The sequence below is a fragment of the Lissotriton helveticus genome, chromosome 1_1 (genome assembly GCF_964261635.1).
Source record: "Lissotriton helveticus chromosome 1_1, aLisHel1.1, whole genome shotgun sequence".
Classification (NCBI taxonomy): Eukaryota; Metazoa; Chordata; class Amphibia; order Caudata; family Salamandridae; genus Lissotriton; species Lissotriton helveticus.
This window is the reverse complement of record NC_136057.1, coordinates 1,949,339,816-1,949,365,499: the sequence shown is the minus strand read 5'-3', so window position 1 is coordinate 1,949,365,499 and position 25,684 is coordinate 1,949,339,816. Positions and strand designations below refer to the sequence as shown.

The 25,684-nt window shown below is 47.6% G+C and overlaps 1 protein-coding gene across 2 annotated transcripts in view; it reads left to right on the top strand.

Moving 5' to 3' along the window:
- Positions 1-25,684, top strand: part of LOC144755218 (complement factor H-like) — a 1,175,739-nt gene that overhangs the window by 231,487 nt on the left and 918,568 nt on the right. For both annotated transcript variants that reach the window (XM_078643916.1, XM_078643925.1), the window contains exon 8: positions 11,378-11,581. In XM_078643916.1, coding sequence (XP_078500042.1) covers positions 11,378-11,581 — 204 coding nt within the window. The remainder of the gene's footprint in view (positions 1-11,377; positions 11,582-25,684) is intronic.

Below are 25,684 nucleotides of genomic sequence, written 5' to 3'. Positions count from 1 at the left end.
GGTCTCGCGCTGCACAAAGTACGCGCACACAGCGTCGTGAGACTCACTTGGATTCCGGTGCACACAATAACTACACAATCCTCACAAAAGGTTCAGGCTGCAAAAAGCACACGCATACAGCGTCGCTGATCCTCGCTTGGACTCCAGGTGCCCACAATCACAGGGAACTTCTTACGAGGGTGTCAGGCTGCACGCGCACACTATGCTGCTGAGACTCTCCTGGAAACTATTGTTTTCCTGAGTTACCGCAACCTTGAACCCGCTCACCTCGGGCCCTTGGGGATAAGTTACTTCAGGTATCAGCACAGCAAAGTCCTTTCAAGCAGGGGGACACAGCACACAGCAAAGTTCCTTCAGCCTTTCCTTGGTTAAAACAGCAAACTGCAGGCCAGCCCCAGAACACACAGCAAGGGTCAATCCTTTCCTTCAGTCTATTCAGTTTTTTCTTCCTTGGCAAAGGTTCCTCTTAACCACGAAATAGCTCCAGGCTTGTTCAATCTTGATCAAGCCATTCTCCAAAGTTCAGGGGCTTCAGCTCTCATAGTTATACCCCTCAATGGCTGTGAAGTCTTTGTGTTCAGGGAGCACTGACCCCTGTTCAAACCAGTTCTGGGTGCCTCCCTATCAGTGACACCTTCTTCCTTTGATTAGTGGGGGTCTGGATTCTCAATAACTCAGCAGGCGATGGAACAAACATTTGATAGCAGCAACCCAGGCCTCTTTGCCTCTAAGGGTTACTCCTCCCACTACACTCCAGATGCAGGTCAGCCTGTTGCTGTCTCACCTCCTCCCCTGGGTCAAGACATTCCCCAGATCCTATCGCTTTCGAATCCAGACAGTCAATCCACAACCAGGCAGACACACACAGAAATGTTAGAGCACAAAAACCCAGCCACTTCTAAAACAGTGGCTTATAAACACACAATGCAAAAACCACCTTCATAGAAAGATGTGTTATTACATTGTGCATCCAGGCATACTAAACATCACCTTTTCATCTTAAGCCTTTAGGAAGATAGGCTGGAAAACATATTTCACAGCCTTCCCAATCTATCCTATGGGCAAGATGGCCTTTACACAGTGAAAAACGAAATGGGGATTATTTCACTGTCAAGACATGGCACACACCTTAGTACATGTACTACCTTTCACATGAACTGCACCCTGCCCAGGGGGTACCCTAGACCTACCACAGGGGTGTCTGATGTGCATAGAAAGGGAAGCGTAAGGTCTGGCAAGTGAGTGCACTTGTCAGAACAACACAGGCCTGAAATCCCTTTTTAAGGCTACTTGTGTGGGTGGCACAATTAGTGCTGCAGGTCCACTAGTAGCTTTTGCATTACCAGCCCTGGCACACATAGTGCACTTTACTAAGGACTTTATTAGCAAGGCCAACATATCATTAATGGACAACCAATTACCATTACACTTTATACAGGGAACACTTGCACTTTGACACTGTTTAGCAGTGGCAAAGTGCCCAAAGCATCTAAGTTCGCAACACCATGTCAGAAAAAAAGTCTAGGGTGAAAGCAAAAAGTTTAGGGAACTTTAGCCAAAAAGGGACAAGTCCTACAGTAATGTTTATAAGACCGTTAAATAAAACATGCAAATGAAGTTGCAAAAAAAGGAGAAGAGAGACTAAAGGTTTGATGAGAGATGCAAGAAGCAAACTGCATTTAGGACAAAATAAGTCAGGGAACAGTATTAGCACTGGTTACAATAAATGTGGGTGTAAGAACAGCGCAAGGTAACACATGGTACTTTTTGTTCAGAATTATTTTTGACATAAATTGTTTTCCAAGGCATAGACAGTTTTTTGAACAGTAGAGTTGCCCAAGGTTTGTGCTGGAAGGTCAACAGCGTTTCGACCTTTATATCAAGGGGAGTAGAAAGTCCAAACCATTTTAGCAGACAAAATGTGGTGTTACCTGAACAGATGGATATGAGTAGAAACACCCTTAATAAAAACAGAAACAAGCCCAGTTGCACACAACCTTCCTTTCTGAAAGATTTTAGTTTTGAATGTAATAGAATGTCAGTTGCTGGAGATGGAGATTTTGAAATTAAAAACGGCATTTTAATAGACATTGGACAATGTTATTAATAGTGTGAACTGTCTATGCTTGCACCAAGCACACCTCCAAATTGCAGCTCCAAACACAAACAGGGACATGTGTCCCTTATTACTGATAATATGTTGCCCACAGAGCAGCCGCAAATTCGCACTGCCCTGAGCAGATTAGTTAAAGATGGAGCAGCTGCCTTTCACAATGCAGACAGCACCCACCCTCATTTCAGAAGGGAACAGAGACCCCTCCCCCCGCAAGAGGGTACAACAATTGATTGCACCCACCTGCAGGGGGATGTCTGAATCATCAATAAGAAGGCAATAAACCCAAGAACATATTTAATTTTATATACCAAGATTTCATATGATGCATCACATTTTGTACTTTTTGACTTGATTTCTAGAAAAAATGGACAACAGTTTTACTGATACACAAGAGCATCCAATTTCTTGGGGCGTCATCCCATTATAGCAGGGTCAAGACTGATTTGCATATTGCTGGGTCTAAACTAAAGTGGCATGGTGTGCATAATATCAATTGACTTGAAAGCAGCCCCAAGTAATTACCAGTCACTGAACATAATTGAAGCTTCCATCCATCACTTTTTTGTAGACTCCAGTGCTAATGGCACTTGCTTCCACACTCCCCCTGGGGGGCAGTTAAATGCGGACTTTTTAGGGATCTTAAAGAAGAGAGATCCCTTGTACTTTGGTAGACAAGTACTGACTGCAGCTGCCCTAAGAAGGTCTGCGCCATGCTGCCCATCAGACAGGTGTTCTGCAAGTGACTAGTAGGCTGTAGGATCTGGGGAGTACAATAAGGTTGTGTAGTCTACCTTGAAGACCCTAGGGTGCTGCTACTAAAAGCCACCAGGCCAGGCTACTACGAGACAGGGGAAGGGTAACAGGTTCCTCTTCTCTTTCTCATTGGAGCAAGAGAAGCCAAATTAGAAAAAGAAAATGAAACATTTTAGATGCCGGGAAGCATAACATTAATACTCTTTTGGCTGAAACTCACCACCACAAGGTTTAGAACAATCCAAACCCCATTTAAATTGGGCCAAATGGTCAGAGAAATATGTTTGTGATTCTACCGCTTGCCGGGCTCTAGGCTGCCAGGCTGAAGTCAGGTTTACCACATTTTGCCATTTATTTGAAATTCACTCAAGAATGAATCTGAGACCAATTTAGAAAAGAATTTGTATTTTCATATACATTTTGATACCAAGAACTTCATTATCAAGTAAGTAAGAAAGTACTTTTTAAAAATATCTATTTTGTCAGGTAAGTAAAATGTTCACTTAAATGCGTCTTCATGCAGCAATGCTTTCCTATGGGAGAAAATGCATATATTACAGATAGTTATCTATGTTTGCTTTCAGGCATTCTCCTTTGGCACTTAGGGTTGTACAGGGCCAAGATCCAAGGTACCACCATCAGTTACTCATTACCTGCTGTGGAGCTTCCAGGTGCAGAGGTGCTGGTCGGGTTGATAGCTGTGTGTGCTATGCAAGTAAAGAAAGGCGGAAAAATGGAAACAGGCTGCAATGGGGGACTTGGGCATAAGTCCGAGAGCACCCAACGAGGGGCGCGGGTCAAAGGGGTCTTTGGGACAAGGTAGAACAGCCGGTTTGTCGGTACTCAGGCTGAGGCATTCCGGTGCAGAGTAGAAAGGTTTGCTGGGCCCTGTGCTTCCTAGAGCCTTGCGGTCGCGGTCTCTCCAGTTGAGGGGGAAAATAACAGGACAGCTAGGCCACTCTGGAAGTGGGTCTAGGCGGTGCTGATTTCCCTCAATGGCTGCTTTGACTCGCAGTCATTGGAGCCTTGACTGGATTCTCATGGTCTTAGCTTGTTGTAAGGGTGCAGGGTGTTGGTCCCTTGTCGTTTCAGTTGGGCCTGGTGTCCACTCACTTGGTGGGGGACAGAGCTGACCTTCAGAAGCACAGGATCCTCAAGGGGGGCTGCTGCTTCAGGCTGGCCACGGAGTTGCAGCTCGGTAGAACAGACTTCGCATTTCGGTGTCTGCATACTGCTGGCAATTTATGAAGTGCTGGCAGCCCACCAGGGTTCTTTGCAGGAATTCAGCTACAGGACAAGTCACTGGGCTGCTATGGTCAAGACTTAGGGCCTGTTTTACATTACGGACGATGGGTTACTCCATCGCAACAGTGACGGATAACCCATCCACCGAAATATAAATTACATAGGTTATAATGGGATTCATATTTTGGTGGAAGGGATATTCATCACCATTGCAATAAAGTTACTCGTCTGTCAAAATCTAAGTCAGGCCCTTAGTGCAGCAGGTAGAATTTAGCTCCAAAAGTCCACAGCAGTCTTCAGTGCTCACTTTTTCTTTTTCTCTTCTTCCTGAGTAATCAAAATCTAAATTTCTGGCATCAGTGGTGCCCCTAAATACACAATGTAGGTGTCTTAAGTGGCGTGACATGTGGTAGCCAATGGGTTATTTACATTTAGGGTGACTACACTCTCTCTATGACCACTTCCTGAACAAGGGAGCCTAATGCCACCAAAAATCAAGATGGTGTCATTCTAAGGTTGGTGTTCACATCAGGCAGTATACCTTAGGGGTGGAACTAATCTGATAGTGATCACGCCTCCTGACTAGCTAATTGTGCCACTACTGTCCTGGTGCCAAATGGGCCCAAGCCAGGAGATTGGAATTTTCCCTGTCTGGGGAAGCCAGGGTCACATATCAAAGGTGGCAGAGGCCTTTGGAGTCACCTGCCTTGAAATGGTGATTATTTACCCATCCTGTTCTGGAGGAGGTGACAACACCTTCTCCCAGAGCAAGCATTGTTTCAGCCATCAGAAAGTGCCGGCTTCAACCTGCAGGGGGTCAGAAACCTGTCTGTGGTGGCAGGCTTGTTTACATCAGTTGGCCAGACAACTAGTAGTCAGTAGGTTTTTAGGGGGCACCTCTAAGGTGCCATCTGGGTGCATATATCAATATATCTATCCTTGGAATCAGTGTGGGCTTATTAATATGAGATGTGTAATACCAAGTTCAAGTTCAAGTTCAGGAATGTGTATAGCGCACTACTCACCCAGAGGGTCTCAAGGCGCTTGAGGGAGGGAGGGTGCATTACTTATCGAATAGCCAGGTTTTTAGTTGCTTTCTGAAGGAGAGGTGGTTCTGTGTAAGGCGGAGGTGAGTGGGGAGAGAGTTCCAGGTCTTGGCTGCTAAGTAGGAGAAGGATCTTCCTCCCATGGTGGATCTCTGGATGCGCGGCATTGCGGCGAGGGCTTGATTGGATGATCGTAGTTGGCGGGTGGGTGTGTAGAAGGACAGTCGTGTGCTGAGGCATTCAGGTCCTAAGTCGTAGAGGGCCTTGTGTGCGTGGGTGAGGAGACGGAACGTAATTCTCTTGTTGACGGGGAGCCAGTGGAGATCTTTCAGGTGACCGGAAATATGAGCTTGACGAGGGATGTCCAGTATGAGTCTGGCTGAGGCGTTCTGGATGCGTTGGAGTCTTTTCTGTAGTTTGGCTGTGGTTCCGGCGTAGAGGGTATTTCCATAATCCAGTCGGCTAGTAACCAGTGCATGGGTGACTGTCTTTCTTGTTTCGGTGGGGATCCAACGGAAGATTTTTTTGAGCATGCGTAGGATGTTGAAGCATGAAGATGAGACGGCGTTGACTTGTCTGGTCATCGAGAGGGAGGAGTCTAGGATGAAGCCCAGGTTACGAGCGTGATCTGTCGGTATGGGTGCTGTACCCAGGGCCGGTGGCCACCATGAGTCGTCCCAGGCAGAGGGGGATGATCCTAAGATGAGGACTTCCATTTTGTCCGAGTTAAGTTTTAAGCGGCTGTTCTTCATCCATTTGGCTACTTCTTTCATTCCTTCGTGTAGATTGGTTTTGGCGGTGTTTGGGTCATTGGTGAGGGAGAGGATCAGCTGGGTGTCATCTGCGTAGGAGATGATGTTGAGGTTGTGTTGTCGCGCGATGGATGCGAGGGGACTCATGTAAACGTTGAAGAGGGTGGGACTGAGTGATGATCCTTGTGGTACGCCGCAGATGACTTCGGTGGCCTCAGATTTGAATGGGGGGAGGCGGACTCTTTGGGTTCTTCCGGCGAGGAACGAGATGATCCAGTCCAAAGCTTTTCCTTGTATTCCGACGTTGCTGAGGCGTTGTATGAGGGTGCTATGACAGACTGTGTCGAAGGCGGCGGAGAGGTCAAGTAGAATGAGGGCAACTGTTTCTCCGTTGTCCAGTAGCGTTCGGATGTCATCTGTAGCAGCGATGAGGGCGGTTTCGGTGCTGTGTTTGGCTCGGAAGCCAGACTGTGAGGGGTCGAGGGAATTGTTGGATTCAAGGAAGGCGGCGAGTTGACTATTGACGACTTTCTCAATGACTTTGGCAGGGAAAGGGAGGAGTGAGATGGGGCGGTAGTTTTTAAGTTCAGAGGGGTCTGCTGTGGGTTTCTTCAGAAGGGTGCTGAGTTCGGCATGTTTCCAGCTTTCCGGGAAGGTAGCGGAGTTGAAGGAACAGTTGATGACATCGCGGAGGTGGGGTGCGATGATGGAGTCTGCTTTGTTGAAGATGTGGTGGGGGCATGGGTCGGTTGGTGATCCTGAGTGGATGGAGTTCACCAGGCGGATGGTGTCTTCAGTGGTGATTGGGTTCCAGGCGTAAAGGTTATTAGAGTGTTGTTTTGGTTCGGAGGTGGGTGGAGTGGACTGTTCTTCGGACTGGTTTTCAAAGCTGTTGTGTATGTCTGCGATTTTGTTGCGGAAGAAGGATGATAAAGAGTCGCAGAGGTTTTGAGATGGAGTGATGTCGTCGGTGCCGGCGGTGGGGGGTGGTGAATTCTTTGACGATGTTGAATAGTTCCTTGTTGTTAGGGGCGTTGTTGTCGAGTCGATCCTTGAATGCTAATTTCTTGGTGGATCGGATCAATTGGTGATGTTTGCGGGTGGCGTCCTTGAAGGCGATCTGGTTGTCAGTGGTTGGGTTTTTTCTCCAGGTTTTCTCGAGGGTACAACATGACTTCTTGGATTTCTTAAGGTTATCGTTGAACCAGGGGGCCTTTTTGCTACCTTGCTTGATTATATGGTTTTTCAAGGGTGCTAATTCGTCAGCGCTGTGGGTGATCCATTGTGTAAGTTTGGTAGCAGCTTGGTTTGGGTCCGATGATATGGCAGGAGGGTGTTGGTTGAGCGATGTGAAGAGTTGGTCGTTAGTGATTTTGTTCCAGTTTCTTCGAGGAATGGGTTGTGGGGGGTTGTGGGTTGTGGTCTTTTTGTAGCTGAAGTGAACGCAGCTGTGGTCCGTTCAATGGAGAGCTGTGGTGTGATCGAAGGAGATGTGTTTGCTGGAGCTGAAGATAGGGTCGAGCGTGTGTCCGGCAAGGTGGGTGGGGTGTCAACGAGTTGTTTGAGTCCGAGGTTGGCCAGGTTGTCCAGAAGGGTGGTGGTGTTGCTGTTGTTTCTCTTTTCCAGGTGGAAGTTGAGGTCTCCCAGTAGAATGTAGTCCTCGGAGGGGAGGGTGTGTGGGCTGATGAAATCTGTGATGATTTCGCAGAAATGTGTACGGGTTCCTGGTGGTCTGTAGATGAGGGTGCCTCTAAGTGTGGTCCTGGGGTCGGTGTGGATCTGGAAGTGAAGGTGTTCGGCGGTCGCGAGGTTGTCGTCGGAGCTGGTCGTGATTCGGATGGTGTTCTTGTGGACGATGGCGATGCCTCCTCCTGTTTAGTTGGTGCGGTCTTTTCGGATGATCTTGTAAGCGTCCGGGATGGCTATGGCGATGTCGGGCGCTGATGAGGCGTTCATCCAGGTTTCTGTAAGGAAGGCGACGTCCGGAGATGTAGTGTCGAGTAAGTCCCAGAGTTCAGTGGCGTGTCTGTGGATCGAGCGGGTGTTCAGCAGGATGCACTTCAGGTGGTTAGAGTCGGAGCTGTGTTTGGAGGTAGTGGATTTGGTGGGGGTCCTGATGCAGGCGAACTTGCAGGAGTGGCAGGCGAATGGTCCATGGGTGTGTCCTGGGGCAGCTTCGCAGCATTGTGGTGTGCGTTCGGGGTTGAGGGCAAAGAGGGTAGCGGCGTCATACGTCATGCAGGTGGAATGGGCACTGAGAGGACCAGGGGGTCTGGTGCTGGGCGCGGTCCAGGCGCGGAGAGGCGTAGACGGGCTTACCTTTGGCGCGCCTTCGGCGCGCATGGGGCGCGACCGCTGCGCGTGAACGCTGCGCGCAAAACCATCTGACATAAGTGGATAGTGGAGGGGGAGGGGCGAGGGAGGGTCAGCTGGGAGGCGGGAGCCGGGTGGATGGGCGGGCTGGAAGTCACAACAACAACAAAACGAAAGGAAAGAGGACGAGATTGGGGTGGGCAGAGGCGCAGGCACAATCAGGCACAGATAAGACAGAGAAACACAATGCGAGCCTGTAAAAGCGCTACGATGGCACACAAGCGCTACAATATGCATTATGCAAACACAATCTGATTAACTCGATGTGGGCTGTGTAAATTAGCGTTACGCTATAATTAGGCAATGCTGCGCTTTAAGATGATCAAGCCGCAGCGCAGTCAAAATTAAAGTACAAGACAAAGTTTGAAATGAAGCGCTACGATACCAGCTGGAGCCAGGGAGCGAGGGGAGCGAGGGGAGCGACCGAATACCAAGCACCTCTAGTTTCTGTGAAGCCATCATGTGGCTGGGGAAGTCGTTTTCACCGGTGTCGAGCACATGCATTTAAAATGGCTTCCTTGTTCACTTGTAATACCTAATAATCAACGTAGACATCACAGAGGCAAATCTGTTCATGCAGATATGTTCACACATGTAGTATAGTGCACCCTGCTTTGGGTTGTAAGGCCTGCTGTAGGGGTGACTTACCTATACTGCATGCAGTGTGTGCAGGCATGACACACAGAAAGTGTGGCATGTAGTGTTTTAATTATTATGCTTATTACCATCATTTATATTATTATTAGTTTTAATAAAAAATAATAATTGTAATTTTATTATTTGCACTATCGTTGTTATGATAATTGTTGTTGTTGTTATTCACGTTTTTGTTAGGATACAAATTCAAAGCCAGACCCCATATCAAGCCATTTTTAATGTTTTGTAAGTGTAGGTAGGCAGTTTAAAGACAAGCCTTCATTGAATTATATGACAGCATTGGCAGGGCTTACAAGTTACCCATTGGCTGTATCAGGGCACTGCACAGGTTCTGCACTTTCTCTTGATGACCAAGAGAATTTCTAGTCTTTGCCAACTGTAGAATATAAGAACACTCAAGTATTACACCAAGACACGCAGTTTGCAATGGCAGTCCGCTTGTGTTGCGTGAGGGGTCTGTTAGGATGGCACAATACACGCTGAAGCCCTTGGGGACCGTCTTTAGTGCCCCATTCCCTAGGAACCTGGGTATCATTTCCTCGGGACTTACAGGGTGTGCTAAAGGTATTGCCAATTGGGGCAACAATTGTACAGTTTAGAGAATGAGACCTGGCACTCTGCACCTAAAAATCAGGAACCCAGTGCACTTTCTGTCAATATTTCAGCAAATACAAGCCAAAAGGTTACCATATCAAAAAGGGAAACTTTCCTACACACCAGGCAAAATGTTTTCTGCTATGGCCCATTGGGGATTGAAATTATACATGTAGTGGAATTGGGAAGAGAGGGAATCGCAATGTTGTGACACTATCCAAAAACAGTGGGTGTGAATGGACAGCAACATTATGGAGCTAAGCGGTTAGATTGATTCCCACTGTAGCATAGCAAGAAAGAAATTAGCAGGTCTAAAACAACACTGTGGAGAAAAAGACGATCTAATTGGACATTCCAGTGTGAGGGCAATTCTGCAGGAAAACTGAAGGAAGAGAATGACACTTGTTTAAGGGATGTACCTTGGAAGTGAGGCCTACAGAAGTGGTGGGAGTAAAGGGATGCTGTTGGAGGAAGTAGCAATCCAGGGGCACAGTATAAAAGAAGTAAATACAAGAGGCTGCAGAGGAAGCAGAGCTAATGAATCACTGCAGGAAAGGAACTATGCAGAAGTGACAACAGTAAAATTGAATGAGGTACCAGAGAAAAAGAAGAAAGAAGGTATCAGGACTGATGATGCGCAGTAGGGAGACAGGAGTAATGAAGGACATGTTGGTATTTTCTGTATTTCCTTATACCGGTAATGTCCTAAATACTGGTCTACTCCCTTGATGTTTATGACGTAGTAATGTTCTGTGGGATTGTATATTCTGTCACTGTCGGTTTGTTAATTTCTCTCAGTACTGAGCGGGGAAATATCTCTATTCTAGGGGGCCGGGTGTATATTTATTTACTGATGTCATAGGAAAAGAAGGACGGTTTTGTGCACGCAAACCTCTACTATATAATGCAGAACAGTGCAGGGGCAGCGGTGAGAGGAAGCAGGGCATATGAGAAACTTAAGGGAGGGTGCAGGGCTAATGCAATTTTGATTTCAATGCACCATGAAGTTAGCATGCACCAATGCAGACTCACGCGTTTGATTCCTGAAATGCTTTTAAATGGAAGAACAGCCATGCTTCCAGGATTATGAAGAATATATGACAACACTAATGCAATAGTTTACCCCATCTGACGGTACGCACACAACTCAAAGCAAAACAAAAAGAAATATATCACAACAGAGGTAGGTCACGTCTTTCATTGAAGCTGGAGACGGTGACTGATGTCTTCAATGGAGCTATGGAGCTCCTAGACAAAGCTGACAACAATGATTACATTGTACTGTGCACTACATTGCATGGAAGTGTGAACCTTTGATATATGGTATCCTCTGGAATTTCCACGTCATATGGCACACACAACTTGGATATAATGTCTAACTGAGCTTCTCATTGCAGTGGCATTTTGAATTTAGCATGAATGAGTGATCCTCAGTATCTTTACAGTGGTGGTCATTTTACCCATCCCTTTGAGCTGCATATTCTAATTTGCACTGTAGGTTGGGACACTGATCCTGAAAATAATGATGCAACAGTTACATATATATATTAGAGATGTCTTCTTCAATAAGAGTTTGAATGAATTCCCATTAACTTCATACTTCTTGTAGGATTCCTCGTTCTGACACCAACATTTGGCGAAATGTTGCCAGTGGCTCAATCAGAACATAGAGTTTTGGTTAAAAATACTTCTTCAGTGAAATGGTTAAAACCGAAGAGCTGAGTAACATGGTAATGAATTCTCTTGCACACTGCTTGTATACATTCCAAGGTGGAAGCATTAATGATGAAGTTTTATTTTAATATCAGGAGCCAGGCTTAAATAATATGCTTTTTTCCTAGGTAAAGCTTGTGATAATCCAGACATAGAAAAAGGACAACTAAGCTCCTGGTATTATAGGAACTTTCCAAATCAGTATTTTCCGATGACAAAAGGAAGAGAAATAGATTATGCGTGCTATAGAGGCTATGCAACTGAATCAGGATATGGATCTGGTAGAATCACATGTTCTGACGAAGGATGGACCCCTGCACCAAGATGCCGCCGTGAGTAATTTATAAACTCTAAAGGCCAACTCAGAGCTAATGACTATTATTATTATTACTATTATTATTATTATTATTATTATTATTATTATTATTATTACTATTATTATTATTATCATCATGTTTTTGTTTTTGTTATTTACAGTTTTCTTAGGATACAAATTCAAAGCCAGACCCCACATCAGGCTACTTTTTAATGTTTTGTAGATGTAGGGAGACAGTTGACAGACTAGCCTTCCTTTAATTATATGACCGCATTGGCATTAGCTCACAAGTTAACCATTGGTTCGACGAGAGCACTGCACAGGTTCTGTACTTTCTACTGAGGACCAAGAGAGTTTCTACCCTTTGCTAATTGTAGAAGATAAGAACACTCAGTATTACACAGCAGCAGCAACTGGCACTGGAATATAGCAGCACACTGAAAGACTAAAATCAACACATCAACAAAGTATCTGATAACCCATATATACACAAATATAAGAGGAATTAAATGCAGGTTAGGAGCTTTTGGTAGGGCTAGCTGCCTGTGGTGGGGTTGGGTTCCTGACCTGGCCAAAGGCCAGGCCCTGAGGACAACTCCCTGCTCAATCTGGGTTTAGACGACTGCAGCGGGGGCTTGGCCACAGGACTTGGATGCGTGCTCAATGGACATTCCCCCCTGTTGTGGCGTTGGGTGTAGGGTCTGGTGTTCAATCCCAGTAGCCAACACACAAAGCACACGGCCAAAGGCCCTGTGCAGTAGGAGTTGTCTGCATATGAAGGGTTGGCTGCAGGGCCTGATCTTCTGCTTCCTCAAAGCTGAATTTTCTCTGCTCTTTTCTGACTTTGCATACCTGCTACCTTCTACAGCACACATTCAAAGTGTCTAAGTACAGTTTGTATTTGAAGGATTCGCTCCCAATACAAAATATATGCAACAGAAAAGACAAACATCCTTACATTATGGTGAGAACCTGTCTCCATTTATGCATGGAAACTAAACGTTCATCAGCTTTTGGGAGGAAAACATGCAATTTTATACTGGCTACTGCATTTTTTAGTGGCAATTGATCACAACAAATATGATTACCTTACTGCATCGCTCTTACTATTAACATTTTGAAAACCTAGTGACATACAGGACAAACAACATAAAGATTAGCTTCTATTTTTTAACCAGTAAATGTAGTTCTAAACAGAACCTTGGCCTTTTCTGTTTAAAAAGAAAAAACTATTTGTATATATTTTTCTTATCCTGAGAAAGAACAAAAACAGGGGAAAAAACAAGAATTCTTACCTTGGATGAAAAAAAAAACACTTTTTACATGTATCCTGATGGGCGAGCACCATGTTTCATCTTAGTGACGCTTTGTTCACCTACACAAAGAATTTCTCTACACACTGCACAGTCCCTTCCTATGGTGGCAAATATGGGGCAGGTGTGGGCCAGTAATATTTCTGTGGGCAGACCTCTAAAGGGGCGAAAAGGTGTCACATTGACAAACCCCCTCAGACATCTCCATGCAAGTGGATGCCGACACTCACTTTGCCTGCCTGCACAGAGAAAGAAGGTTGCTCCATATTTCACCGATACACCATGGCAGAAACAGAAATCCGTACTAAGGCAGTTTTTTAAACTTTCAGCTGGCCAAAAAATGAAAGTGCGCAGGAGGGTATGTGCACTATGTGCGACCAGGTGCTCCATAGACGAAAAGCTGGACAATATTCCATAAGAACCAGTGGCACGTGAAAACACTCGAAGGCCGTTCATCCCAAAACCATAACTTGAGCTGAGATGCACAAGAGTTGAGCAGCTAAAAGACAACAGACTGCTCCATAGGAAGTGCCCTGTCTACAATTGGAGGAAAGTGATGACAAGGTGTAGCATCTTCCAAAGTACTTCAGCCCCAACCTCAAAGTAGTAGCCTCTGGGAATCAAATACAAGAATATTTTCAAGTGCATGGAAGCTCATCTGCACACAGAATACAAAAACCTGTGGAACAAACAAAAGACAAAAAAATAATGTTTTAAAAGTTTTAAGATAATTTCCAACTGTAATAAATACAGAGCAAAAAACAAAAAGTTTGAAAACATACCAAACTATGTGGAAGCCTGCATTAAATTAGACTCTCTCCCCGTTTGTGGTGGTAACTTCTTTATTGCAACCCGGAGCGCCGGGAAACCCCGCTCTACAAGCTGCGGTCGGCGCCTAACTGAACGTCCGCCTTCCGCTTCCGCCAGCCCCCTTCCGGTTCCGGTCTAAGAACAACTAGACCGTCACCACATATCTCCCCCCTTTATGCAACATTTAATTATATGTACATCTTACTGTTAGTCCATCTCGAAGTCCTTGTACTTCTCCGGCATCCTCACACTTCTCCCAGCTCTCGTCGTTCTCGCACCTTCGCCTTGTGCTCTTCCTTGTCCTTCTGACCTCTGTCCCTCGGTCCTTGCTTTCACTCTGATCTCTCCATTTCCTTTATCTCCTCTGTCCTCGCCTTCCTCTTCCTTAGGTCCTCGGACCTCCTCGTTCTCCTTTCCCATTCCACCTTCCACTTGCTGTCTGCCTTCTTCTACTTGCTCATATATCTGTCCATCACTTCCATCCTCACTCGTCTCCGCATTTTCCTTCCTTCCTTCTCCGTCTGTTCCCCAATTCAATATCTTGCTACACTTAGCCATCCTGTCCTGCGACCACACTTTACCATCGCTGAGCAGTGCAGATCTGGCATACGGTTCAAGTACTTGTAGGGGTGGGGTGAACTTGCTTTCCCCCTTTCTTTTTAGCGTGGGTACTTTCACTCTCACCCAATCGCCTCTGTCTAATGTCACTCCTTGGACACCATTCCATTTGTTGAAATGTTCAGTGTATGTTTCCTGCGCTCTTTCCAAGTTTCTCTTGACCACCGCTGGGGACCACTTGCTCTGTACAACCATCTTCCTCCACACAGCATTGTCCTTTGTGAAGGGTTCTCTTCCCCGTAGCACCTTGAATGGGCTGTAACCGGTGCTACCTGGTGTGATCCTGTAGGCCCGTAGCATTTTGGGTAACTCTTTCTCCCAGTCCAATCCATCACTTATGGCCGCCTGAATGGAGCCCATAATCACCCTGTTGAAACGTTCAACTTGTCCATTCCCGGAGTGATGATATATAGGCGTGTGTTTGACTTCTATGCCATTTCTTGACACAAACGCTTCCCATTTCACAGATATAAATTGCGGTCCATTGTCACAGATGATCACTTTCGGAATTCCTTCCTTGAGAAACGCATTTCTTAAGAAGGATATCACGGCCTCCGTGTCCATAGTTTCCTTCACATCAATCTCCGGCCACTTGGAGTACTTGTCAATCAATACTACCACATATTTTTTTGTAGTCCTTCCGGGTCTAGAATGGGTCCCATGATGTCTACGGACACCATCTCCCATGGTCCTTCTGGTATGGGGAATCGTCCCAATCGAGGTCTCATTACACTCTGGGATTTGTCTGCCTTGGCGCACAACTTGCATTGTCTTACATACCTCTCCACCTGAGAGTCAATGGCTGGCCACCAGTACATCTGCCTCGCCAGGGCTTTGGTCTTGGTGATTTCTTGGTGTCCTTCATGCAATAATGCCAGTAAGTGGACTATCACCCCTTGGGGGGCACCACTTTGTCACCCCTTAACAGGAACGTAGGATTCTCTCCCAGTGACATCTCGTCCCGCACTTCCCAATACCTCCGTAGCGTTTCCTTGAGATGTCTCTTCTCCGGCCATCCATGGACAACATACCCTTTGACGGCTTCCAAGTCTTCGTCCAATTTGTACGCTTCTTCCCACTCTTGGGCACTTATTACACCTTCCATGTCCTGAATGGTGGCCACCACATAACCATCCTAGTTCGGTGTCACTTGCACATCGGCCCCTTCCTTTGCTGCTGCTCGACTTAGGAAGTCAGCCACCTTGTTTTGTGGCCCTGGAATGTGCTCCACATCATACACACAATCCAAAAGTCTCAGCGTCATTTTGGCAATTCTGGGGGTGGCGTGGGCATGGCCACATGAAGTCAATACTTTTACTAAAGGTTTGTGAACAGTCCTCACTAGGAGTTTTGCGCCCCACAGATACTGCCAGAATCTCTCCATTCCCCACACTACTGCCAGCATCTCTTTTTCAATGACGCTGAACTTTTCTTCATTCGGCGCCAAGGACCTCGAAGCGAAACTGATGGTAGACATCTCACCCCTTTCCGACTTCTGCATCAGCACTGCTCCCAAACCTTTTTCACTTGCGTCGGTGGTGAGGACGGAAAGCGCTTCCGAATCAAACCCTGTCAACGGTATCGTTGTGCTGAGTTCCTGCTTCAGCTTGGTGAATTCTTCCTGTTCCTCCTCCTTCCATTAGAAACCATTCTTTTCCTTGAGTAGTTGGCGCATGCAGTGTGTTTTTGTGGCAAAGTAGGGAATAAATTTGCTATAGTACTCTGCCATCCCCAGGAACGATCTGACATCCTCCTTCTCTGGGGGTGGCGCGTCCAAGATGGCTTGCACGTTGGCCCTCTTTGGCTCTATTCCTCTCTCGCTCACCTCATGTCCGAGATACGTCACTGACGGCACCCCGAGTTTGCACTTTGACCACTCCGCCGTCAATCCGTTTGTCTGTAATGTGCATAGTACCTGATGCAGCTTCTCATTGTGGTCCTGTTTGGACGCTCCCATGATCAGGATGTCATCCTGGAAGAACTGGACACCTTCTATTTTCCTGAAGAGTCTATGCATGAGATTTTGGAACACGGCAGCTGCCGATGCCAACCCAAATGGCATTCTGACGAATTTGTAGCAACCAAAGGGGGTGATGAAAGATGTGAGGTGGCTGCAAGAGGGATGAAGTTTCACTTGGTGGTAGGCCGAGGATAAGTCCAACGTGGAGAACCACTTAATGCCTTTCGTTCTTGCTAACATCTCGTTGATGCGGGGCAGAGGGAATTTGTCGACTAAGATGTTTTTGTTCAATTCCCTAAGATCGATGCATAGCCTCATCTTCCCGTTCGGCTTCTGGGCCGCCACCAAGGGCGAGAGCCACTCCGAGCTCTCTTTGGCTTGTATCACCCCGCTTTTCTCCAGTCGGTCCAGTTCCGCTTGGACCGCCTCCCGACATCTAAGCGGGATGTTCCTTACTTTGTGCACCACGGGTGTTGCTCCCTCCTTCAACTTGATGAGGTGTTGGTATTTGGCCAGTTCTCCTATCTGTCCCTCAAATACCTTGGGGTACTCCCTTCGCCATGCTTCGGTGTCGCCTTTTTGATCCATGTCCATCAACAGAATCTTCTCCACTCCTCCAGGATTGAGTTGTATCCCTAACGCTCCCTGGTCTGTCCAACTGAGCACAGACGGTCCTTTCTCAGCCACGTACAGCTTGCACATGGCTTGTCGACCCCTGAACTCAAACAGCAAAGGGCAGTATCCCAACATGGGTATCCTCTGCCCCGTGTTCGTGACTGGTCGTAGATCCATTGGACGTAGTTCCTCCTTCACCTTCGTCACGAATTGTTTGTCCCACACTTGTCTTTGTATTATGGTGATGGGTGCTCCGCTGTCCGCTATCATTTCTATAGGCACTCCTCCTATGTGCATGTCCAGCTTTGGTTTTTCCGATTCAGCACCTCCTACGTCTAATATTTGGGCATCGATGTATAGAAACTCTTGCTGGTCTTCCTCATCAGTTCGGCTCGCCTCTTTCTCATGTTGTTCCTGGTCCACATATCTGACTGTTGTTCCTCTAGGCTTACGACGGCACACCTTCTCGTAGTGTCCGAAAGTACTGCAGTATGCGCATTTCGCCCTGAACGCAGGACATACCTTGTCGTTTCCCAAGTGCGCTGTGCTCCCACAACGGTAACAACTTGGCTTACTCCCTCTGCCTGCTTTCTGGCCTGTACCTCCGGTCGGTTGTGGGCCTCTCTTATTGTCTTGACTCTTCGTCGTGTCTCTCTGCTTGGTCTTCTCTCCTCTATAGTTCGTCATGATCCTGCAAACAGTCTGTGCGCCCACCGTGTCCTTTCTAGCCACTTGCGCACACCTTTTGGACATCTCCGCTTTCTTCACCAAGGCCCAAACCTCCTTCAGTGATGCATCGCCATTCACCGACAACTTCTCTTGGACGTGTGTGTTAGTCGTGTGCATGATGATTTGATCACGGATGACCTCATCATGGAGGGGACCAAATTTGCATGTGAGGGCCAGTTTCTGAAGTGCCGCCACATATACATCCACCGTCTCACCTCCTGCCTGCTTCCTGTGGTAGAAACTATGTCTGTCGATGGCCACGCACACCACGGGTCTGTAGTGCGCATCCAGGTCTGAAATAGACGTGGCTGAAGACATCATCATCATCATTGTCTCTTTGCCCCTTCACAATGGTGTCGAACACCCTGATGCCTTCCGGCCCCAAATTGTGTAGCAGTATCTTCAACCGCCGCTTACTTGAAAACGCCGCTCCGCTTTCCTCTTCTAGCACCTCCAAATAGTTCTGGAAATACCTTTTCCAGTCTTCCCAGGGCATCGCAGGCTCTCCTCTGGAAGGACGAAACGGCACCATCTGCGTGAGAGAAGTGGATTGCGCCGCCATTTTCCTAACCTAGGCGGGGTTTGCCGGTGCTGGGGTGTCACGGTTGGGAGGGCTGCCCGGGGCTTGCCCTGTATCCGTGTCCACCCCTCTATCTCCACTGGTGGTCGCGCTGCCAGGCGCTGAGGCTGTGCTTTGCAGGGGACGTTGCCCAGCTCCACTGTCTACCTCCAACCGTCCACTCTGGACCAATTGCTCCGCCAGCTTGCACTGAGTGCTGTGCCACGTGGTAGCGTGCCCCTGCCCGCTAACCTTCAATTAGCTTGTCCACCTGGCTCCCCACATGTGCAGCCACGGCTGGCGCTGTATTCTCGGCGCTCTGAAGCCGATTGTGCAGGTCTTGCGAGAATATGGAATTCTGGCCACGTTATTGCCCACAATCATCCGTTTATATGGGGCACGACGCGCCTGTGCGTAGTGGCATGCCCCTGTCTCGATCACTGGTGTCAAGTTATTACTGTATTCTTTTTTTTTTCTCTTTTTTTTTCTTATTTTATTGTTCCTTCCTCTTTTTTTCGTTTTGTCTGTTTTCAGACGGTCCCTGCCGTCTGTGGGCACTGCTGGACTAAGCGCTAGCTCCGCAGTCTCTGCACCCCGTCCTCTGCCGCGCTCCGGGTGATTGGGCGTCCCTTGCTGAAGCGGGAACGTCCGTCGCGTGCTGTTCGGTGACCCGGTGGGCTGCTTTCACATTAACAGCCGCCGTGAAAAGTCACACCTCAGCGCCATTGTGGAAGCCTGCATTAAATTAGACTCTCTCCCCGTTTGTAGTGGTAACTTCTTTATTGCAACCCGGAGCGCCGGGAAACACCGCTCTACAAGCTGCGGTCGGCGCCTAACTGAACGGCCGCCTTCCGCTTCCGCCAGCCCCCTTCCGGTTCCAGTCTAAGAACAACTAGACCGTCACCACAAACTACACAACAAATAATCAAAATCAAAGTATGCATTCAATCGCTTCTGCACACAAAGAAAGGTTGTGCGTAGTCGGGGTCGGGATGCCTGGTTTCTCAGAGTTTGGCACAGTGTCTAGTCAGAGAGCACCCTTCTTCCCAATCCTGTATTGCAAATTGCCATGTGTCATTTGCAGAGGTTCTTCTCATCGGAAGAATGAGTTACCCATGCTGAATATAGAATATGATTTTAAAAAACTCAGCAATTTCCTAACAAATCAAAGGTTAAAGTGATGTTCTAGATGATTAGTGGTGAGAGCAAGAGGTGCTCCTCCCCTGGCCGCAGTGCTCATGCCCGTCTGCAGGGCAGTTGCGGCTGAGCGCCGCTGCATCGGCCCCGTATGCTTCTTGAATGAAAGTGAGGCAGCGCCGAAGCAGCTGAGAGAGGGGGGGGCGGGGTTAGCGCCACGGAATGGTCATGGAGTGCTGTGGTCCTTTTTGTAGTTGTCTATTTCTCTCCCTGAAGCGCCACGGAATGGTCATGGAGTGCTGTGGCTGCATTCAGCTTACATGCGGAGCCTGGTGAGTTAGAGGCAAGCTGCAGGACAGCGACTGGTGAGTCAGTGGCTGCGTTGGATGGAGGGTGATTGCTGGGACTCCTCTCAGACAAAGAGAGGCCAGAAAGAGAGCACCTATTTCTGCTTTTCATGCCACCATCTCTCTCACCCACTCCCAGAGATGGAGTCAGTGGTGCTAAACACGTTTCTTGGCATGCAGAGGTCACTTTGGAAGGTTCCTGAAGACTTTGCAGTTGCCATAGTTGTTGGTGACGGGTAGAATATCTTGGAATTAGCCCCATGCTCTTTGCTGGGCAGGCCTGTGATTCTGGTCTGCAGCCTGTGGGTGGTGGTTGTGTCTTCCTGCTTTTGCCAGGGGATGGAGGTAAGTGACAAAATCATTCCCGATGATGCAAATACGGCTTCTCCAAGCCTTCAGCAATCCAGCGAGCTACAACTAGTGCCAAGAGCCACCGGACATTGACAGGACATTGATTTGTTGATTTTTCATCATTGAACTCCTTAAACTTCAGTTTTTGAGTTGCTACCTGGTTGGTCCTGAATTACCTTGAGATCATCAAGAGCTGCCAGGAGTTGCGGTCACCGAAGGGGCCTGTGGTCTGTGTGCCCGAGGTCTCTAACCATCACGACCTCCTTAGCCCTTAACTCCTTCAATAACCCAAAAAGCTCTCTGCCAGCCCAACCCTTCTACCAGAGCCAACCCAGAGTCAAGCCTAAGCCAGGACCATGATTTCCCCACCTACATTGCTGTACTTGGTACTTGGTGTACTTGCTGCTGTACTTGGGACTCTTACGCCCTTCGCTAGCCCTGTTACATCCTGCTGTGCCCTCCAGTATCTCCAGTATTTCTTTGTATCTTCATTATATCCATGTTACAGGAGGGGGCCTGGTCTAACTTAACTGAGTTGACGATTTCCTGCCATATGTGTCAGCGTGGGGAAGCATGCCACAGAGTTCTATCCTGGATTGGTTTCTACAGAGAGCAGTGGGTCTAATTAGTAAGGAAATCGACCTGGTGGAGTTCTGGTTATCCTTTTCGTCCCCTCTATCATTACCACCCTTGGGATCCCAGGCCACCCCCAGCAATATCGCCGGGTTAACTTTGTGGTTCCCCCAACATCAAGGTCACACTCAAACACCGGGGCTTGGCCAAATATGTGGGAGACAACAGAGCCACCAGAGGAGCAACATGGTCTCCCTGCGAGGTCAGGTGACTCCCCTTCACCCCGTCTGAGCCCTGTGCTAGTTAAAAGAGTTGGAGGCAAAAGGAAGAGGATAGCTAATCACTCCAAGGCAAAGAGGCTGTATCCTCTGGCCCACATGGTGGAGAGTGTAGCCAGAGAAAAGGCACCAGCCAAGACATCTGAATGGCTCAAGGACTTGTGTGATAGATTCACAGCACCAGTGTCAGAAACGCTAGAGCCCATCTTTGAGCGGCTGCAGGTGATTGAGAGAAATCAGTAACTTGAAGAAGGCGGCGTTTCTGACACCCTCAATACCCGAACCTTACACATTGCCCCCCACTACTATGGTTGATTATTCCCACTTGTCCCCAACAGTGGTACGGAGGAGGTGCTTCCTGCAGCAGCTGCAGCTTCTGACGTCAGAGCTACCAGGGATAGCTGTCCCATTAGTAAACCAATAGGAAGGGAGTTTTACCAAATGGAGACCACGTGTGAGCTAAAGAGAGGGTGTGGGGGAGCGAGAGGGGAGCCACGCACAAATTGTGACTCTGGTCAAGGCCACAAGTTTATCTTATTGAATCTGTCCCCAGATGCATACCTATCTGACCAATGTACGTAGCATAGTTTTTTATTTTTTTTTAATTGTAAGACCTTTATTGCATGTTTGAAAAACCATACACAGCTATGAGCCTACAACCCTGGGGCCGGCTGCGAGGATAGAAAATTTTATGAGCAGGATTTACACAGCCCGTCAGCCGACAACTCTAGGTCCGGCGGCGTTACATTTCAAATGAGGTCTTACATTTTATTATACTTTTGTAATTGTCAGCAACGAACAGGTAATTTCAACTTAGAGACTTGAGATACCAACCAGTACAAATAAGCTGTTCTAGCATTTTAAATCCTACGAGTCTTGTCTTGTCCTTCCTAACTGGATATTATAGTGCCATGCCCTCCCAACATCAGTCCGTGTAACTTATTCAGCACATTCAAGTCATTCATCCGCCTCTGTGTCTAGTGTAAGCATGTAGTCTGTGAAGTAGCTCCAAACATCCTTAGGTTTAGATTTCGCTGGGAGCTCTTCCTCATATGTCAATAATTTATCTCTGCAGCTGGACACGTCTCTCAGCCATCAAGATACCTGCGGTACCTACCTACTGTGCCAACATTGCGCAATATGCCTTTTGGCCAGCAGCAGTGCTATCACACAAAATTTACGTTTGGTGGCTTTGAGTCACGGTACGATTCCCAGTAGACATGTTCTTATTGTGCATTCTACCTCCATCTGTATCATGGTAGAGACTGTGGTGGTTACCTCCCCCCAGTATTCTTGCACCTTAAGGCAGGACCATGCTAGATGTATAAAATCTGCTCCCTCTGTGCCACATCTTTTGCACCTATCTTCATCCTGTAGGGCAAATTTAAGCATGCGCGCTGGCGTGTAGTATGTCTGAAGTATAAATTTAAAATGTATGATTCTAAGGTTGCCATTAGGAGTGAGGAGCTGTGTTAGTGCGCACGTCTGCTGCCATTCTTGCTCTGTCAATGGGTCTACTAATGCTACGTCCTATCTCGCTTTAGCCTTATCAGTGATATGTGGAATTTCAGCCCGCGCTGTGGTGTACAGCCGCGACACTAAATGTGATAAATCTTGGGTTGTGATGATCATCTGTAGTGTGTGCAGGCTGTCTGGCTCGTTGGGGAACGTGGGATAGAGTTTTTTCAACGCATGTGTTAGTCTGTAATAGGTGAAGCGGAACATGGGCGTTTCGTTTTGGATATATGTCAAGTGTCCAATGTCTAGGAACGCGCCCTCATGAAACAGGTCCCCCATTGTAGCTATGCCTGCATGCTGCAGCAGTGACATGCCCACACTTTCCCCTGTTACTGACAACTCCTGATGGTGAGTCAATGGCATCGTAGGTGCATATAGCGGGGTTTAATGTGTCAGTTGTCCCAGTTTCTGCCAGGCTTTGACTGTTGTGTCTATGGTATTGATATCTTGGGCATGAAGAGGCTGCCGGACATGAGATAGTATCGCTGTTAATGGAATTGGCTCAGCGTCTCCCTTTTCAATCGCAGTGTGGGTGAGGTATTGCATGGTACCAGTAAGCGGCGTATTGCGCCTGAGCACACAGATAATATAATAGAAAATCCGGCACCCCGAGGCCTCCACGGATATACGGAAGAGTCATTGTTTGAAGATCCACTCTGGCCTGTTTGCCCGCCCAGATCAGTTTCAGTACAAGCGACTTTATGGGGCGGAAGACTTCCCCAGGGGGTGTAATAGGGATGTTATTAAATAGGTCCAACAGTTTAGGTAATACATTCATTTTCACTATCGCTATGCGATCAGCCAAAGACAATGGCAGTTGTATCCAACGTTGCACCTTGTCTTCGAGCTTGGAGATTGCGTCCCTTAGTTTGACCTTATCACCACCGCAGGGTCCCTGTGATATATCACACCTAGATAGCATATGGGATCTTGCTGCCATTCCAGTGGGTACTCAATATCAATTGGAGTCATCGTATCCGTTAGAGGGATAATGGAGGATTTGGACCAGGTTATGGCCAAACCCGAGTGACCCCCAAACTTGATGTATTCTCTGAGCAGATTATTTAGGTGCGTGTCAGGGTCGCGAACATATAATGACATGTCGTCCGCGTAGAGCGAGATATGAAGTGGTCTGGAGCGGAACTGCAGAGCCGAGGATTTATAGTTTTGTCGAATTATGCAGGCAAGTGGTTCGAGTGCCAGCGCGAAGAGCAAGGGTGACAATGGGCACCCCTGTCTCGTGCCTCGCTCTATATGAAAGATATCCAATACGTACCCATTCAGACGAACTCGGGCGCACGGTCTGGTGTATATTAACGCCACCCATTGTACGAAACGTTTGGGGAAACCCATTCTGTTTAAAATGGTAAGCAGATACCTCCATTCAATGGAGTTGAAAGCTTTGGCAGCATCAAGCAGTACTGCCGCTGCCTTCACGGACGTTTGAATATAATGGGAAAGGGCAAAAAGTGACCTAGTGTTATGGGACGTGGTCCTTTTTTTGGGATAAATACCGCCTGGTCTGGGAGGACCAGCCTCGTCATCAGTGGGGTCACCCGAATCGCCAGTAACTTCGCGAGGATTTTGGAATCCACGCTGATGAGCGATAGCGGCCTGTAAGAGTCACACAACTCCGGGTCTTTGGAAGGTTTTAAAAGGGCGATTATTACGCCTCCCGGAGAGTGGGGGACAGTTCCGACTGTTCGATAGATGCCCCGTACATTTCCACCATGTAGGGAGCGAGGACCTCCAAGTATCGCTTGTAAAACTCGTTAGTGTACCCATCGGGGCCAGGCGCCTTCCCGTTGGGGAGTGATTTGATCACGTCAGTTACTTCCTCCAATGTAATAGGTTGAGCTAAATATTCCCTCTGACCATCCGATAGCCAGCCTATTGCCACATCATTCAGATAGCCGAGGATCTCCTCCTCCGATGCTATCCTCTGTGACCTGTACAGTGTCTCGAATGAGTCGACAAAACTATTCAGAATGTCCTTAGCTTGCGTCTGCATTGTGCCATCCTCTGATTTGACGCATAGTATAGTCGTACTCCCCTTGCCTTCGCAAATTTTCTTCGCAAGTACATTACCAGGTCTGCCCCCCCTCACCGAAAGATCTGGCCATGTGTTTCCGCTCTAAGTATTGTATTTCCTCTTCGATATACGTTTGGTGTTCAGTATGTATTTGGCGTAGTTCCCCAAGCAGTGCAGTATCCTGATTGGACTCATAGGCCACCTCTATCTCCCTCATGCGTGTCTCGCAGCGCTGTATTTGCCGTCTGATGTCTTTCAATATGCCTATTGTGGTGCTTATGCACACGCCTCTTACCGTGGCCTTAAAGGCCTCCTACAGTAGGCCTGGGTCCTCAACCACTGGTGCATTCATTTGAAAGTATTCCTTAATCGCTGTATTGATGGTGTCAGCGTAAACAGTGTCAGTTAGAGCACGGGAGTTGAATCTCCAGTGAAACGGTGGTGGCGTGTATTGTGGTATCGTGAGTTTTAGCAATACAGGGTTGTGATCTGATAGGGTTCTCGGTAGGACGGATATGTCCTGTGTCCATAAAGCAATGCTATCTGTGCCCAACCAATAGTCCAGACGTGACCAACTGTTGTGGAGTGCTGAAATGTGAGTGGCACCTGGCGTGAGAGCGTGTCTGTGTCTCCATATATCTGTTAGTGATAGGTCTATCATCATATGATCTAGCCCAGTCCTAGCTTGTTTGTGCTGCTCTGATGAGTGTGGGGAACGATCCACCCCATCCACCCTAGTCACGTTCCAGTCCCCCCCACAAAGAATGTCCATGTCAGTGAATGTCTGTACATGTCTCCACACTTCCCGAAAGAATTCGGGCGCATCAACATTCGGACCAGAGACGTTAAGGAGCGTCAGCCGTTGTCCACGTAATGTGCCAGACACTATAACATACCTCCCGCCGGGGTCTTGTATCACCTTATTTATCGTGTAGTTCACTCCCCTCCGGATCAGCGTGATCACCCCTCTCGAGTAAGAGGAGTATGTGGCAGTGTATGACGATTCTGCCCATCGTTTGCCTATATGTTGCTGAGTGTTAGGTGCGATGTGCGTTTCCTGCAGTACAGCTACATCAATTTCCCATCTGTTCAAGAAGGCAAACACCTCTCTTATCTTCATTCGGTTGTGTGAATCCTCTAATATTCCACGTCAGGAAGTTTAGATGTGTTCTACCTCGGTTGCTACTTCCCTGCGTCATTGAGAATGCTGCTCAATACATGTCAATAGCAGATAGAAAACAACCTCATAATACAGGCCCACTGCCATGTGTGTGTTCAC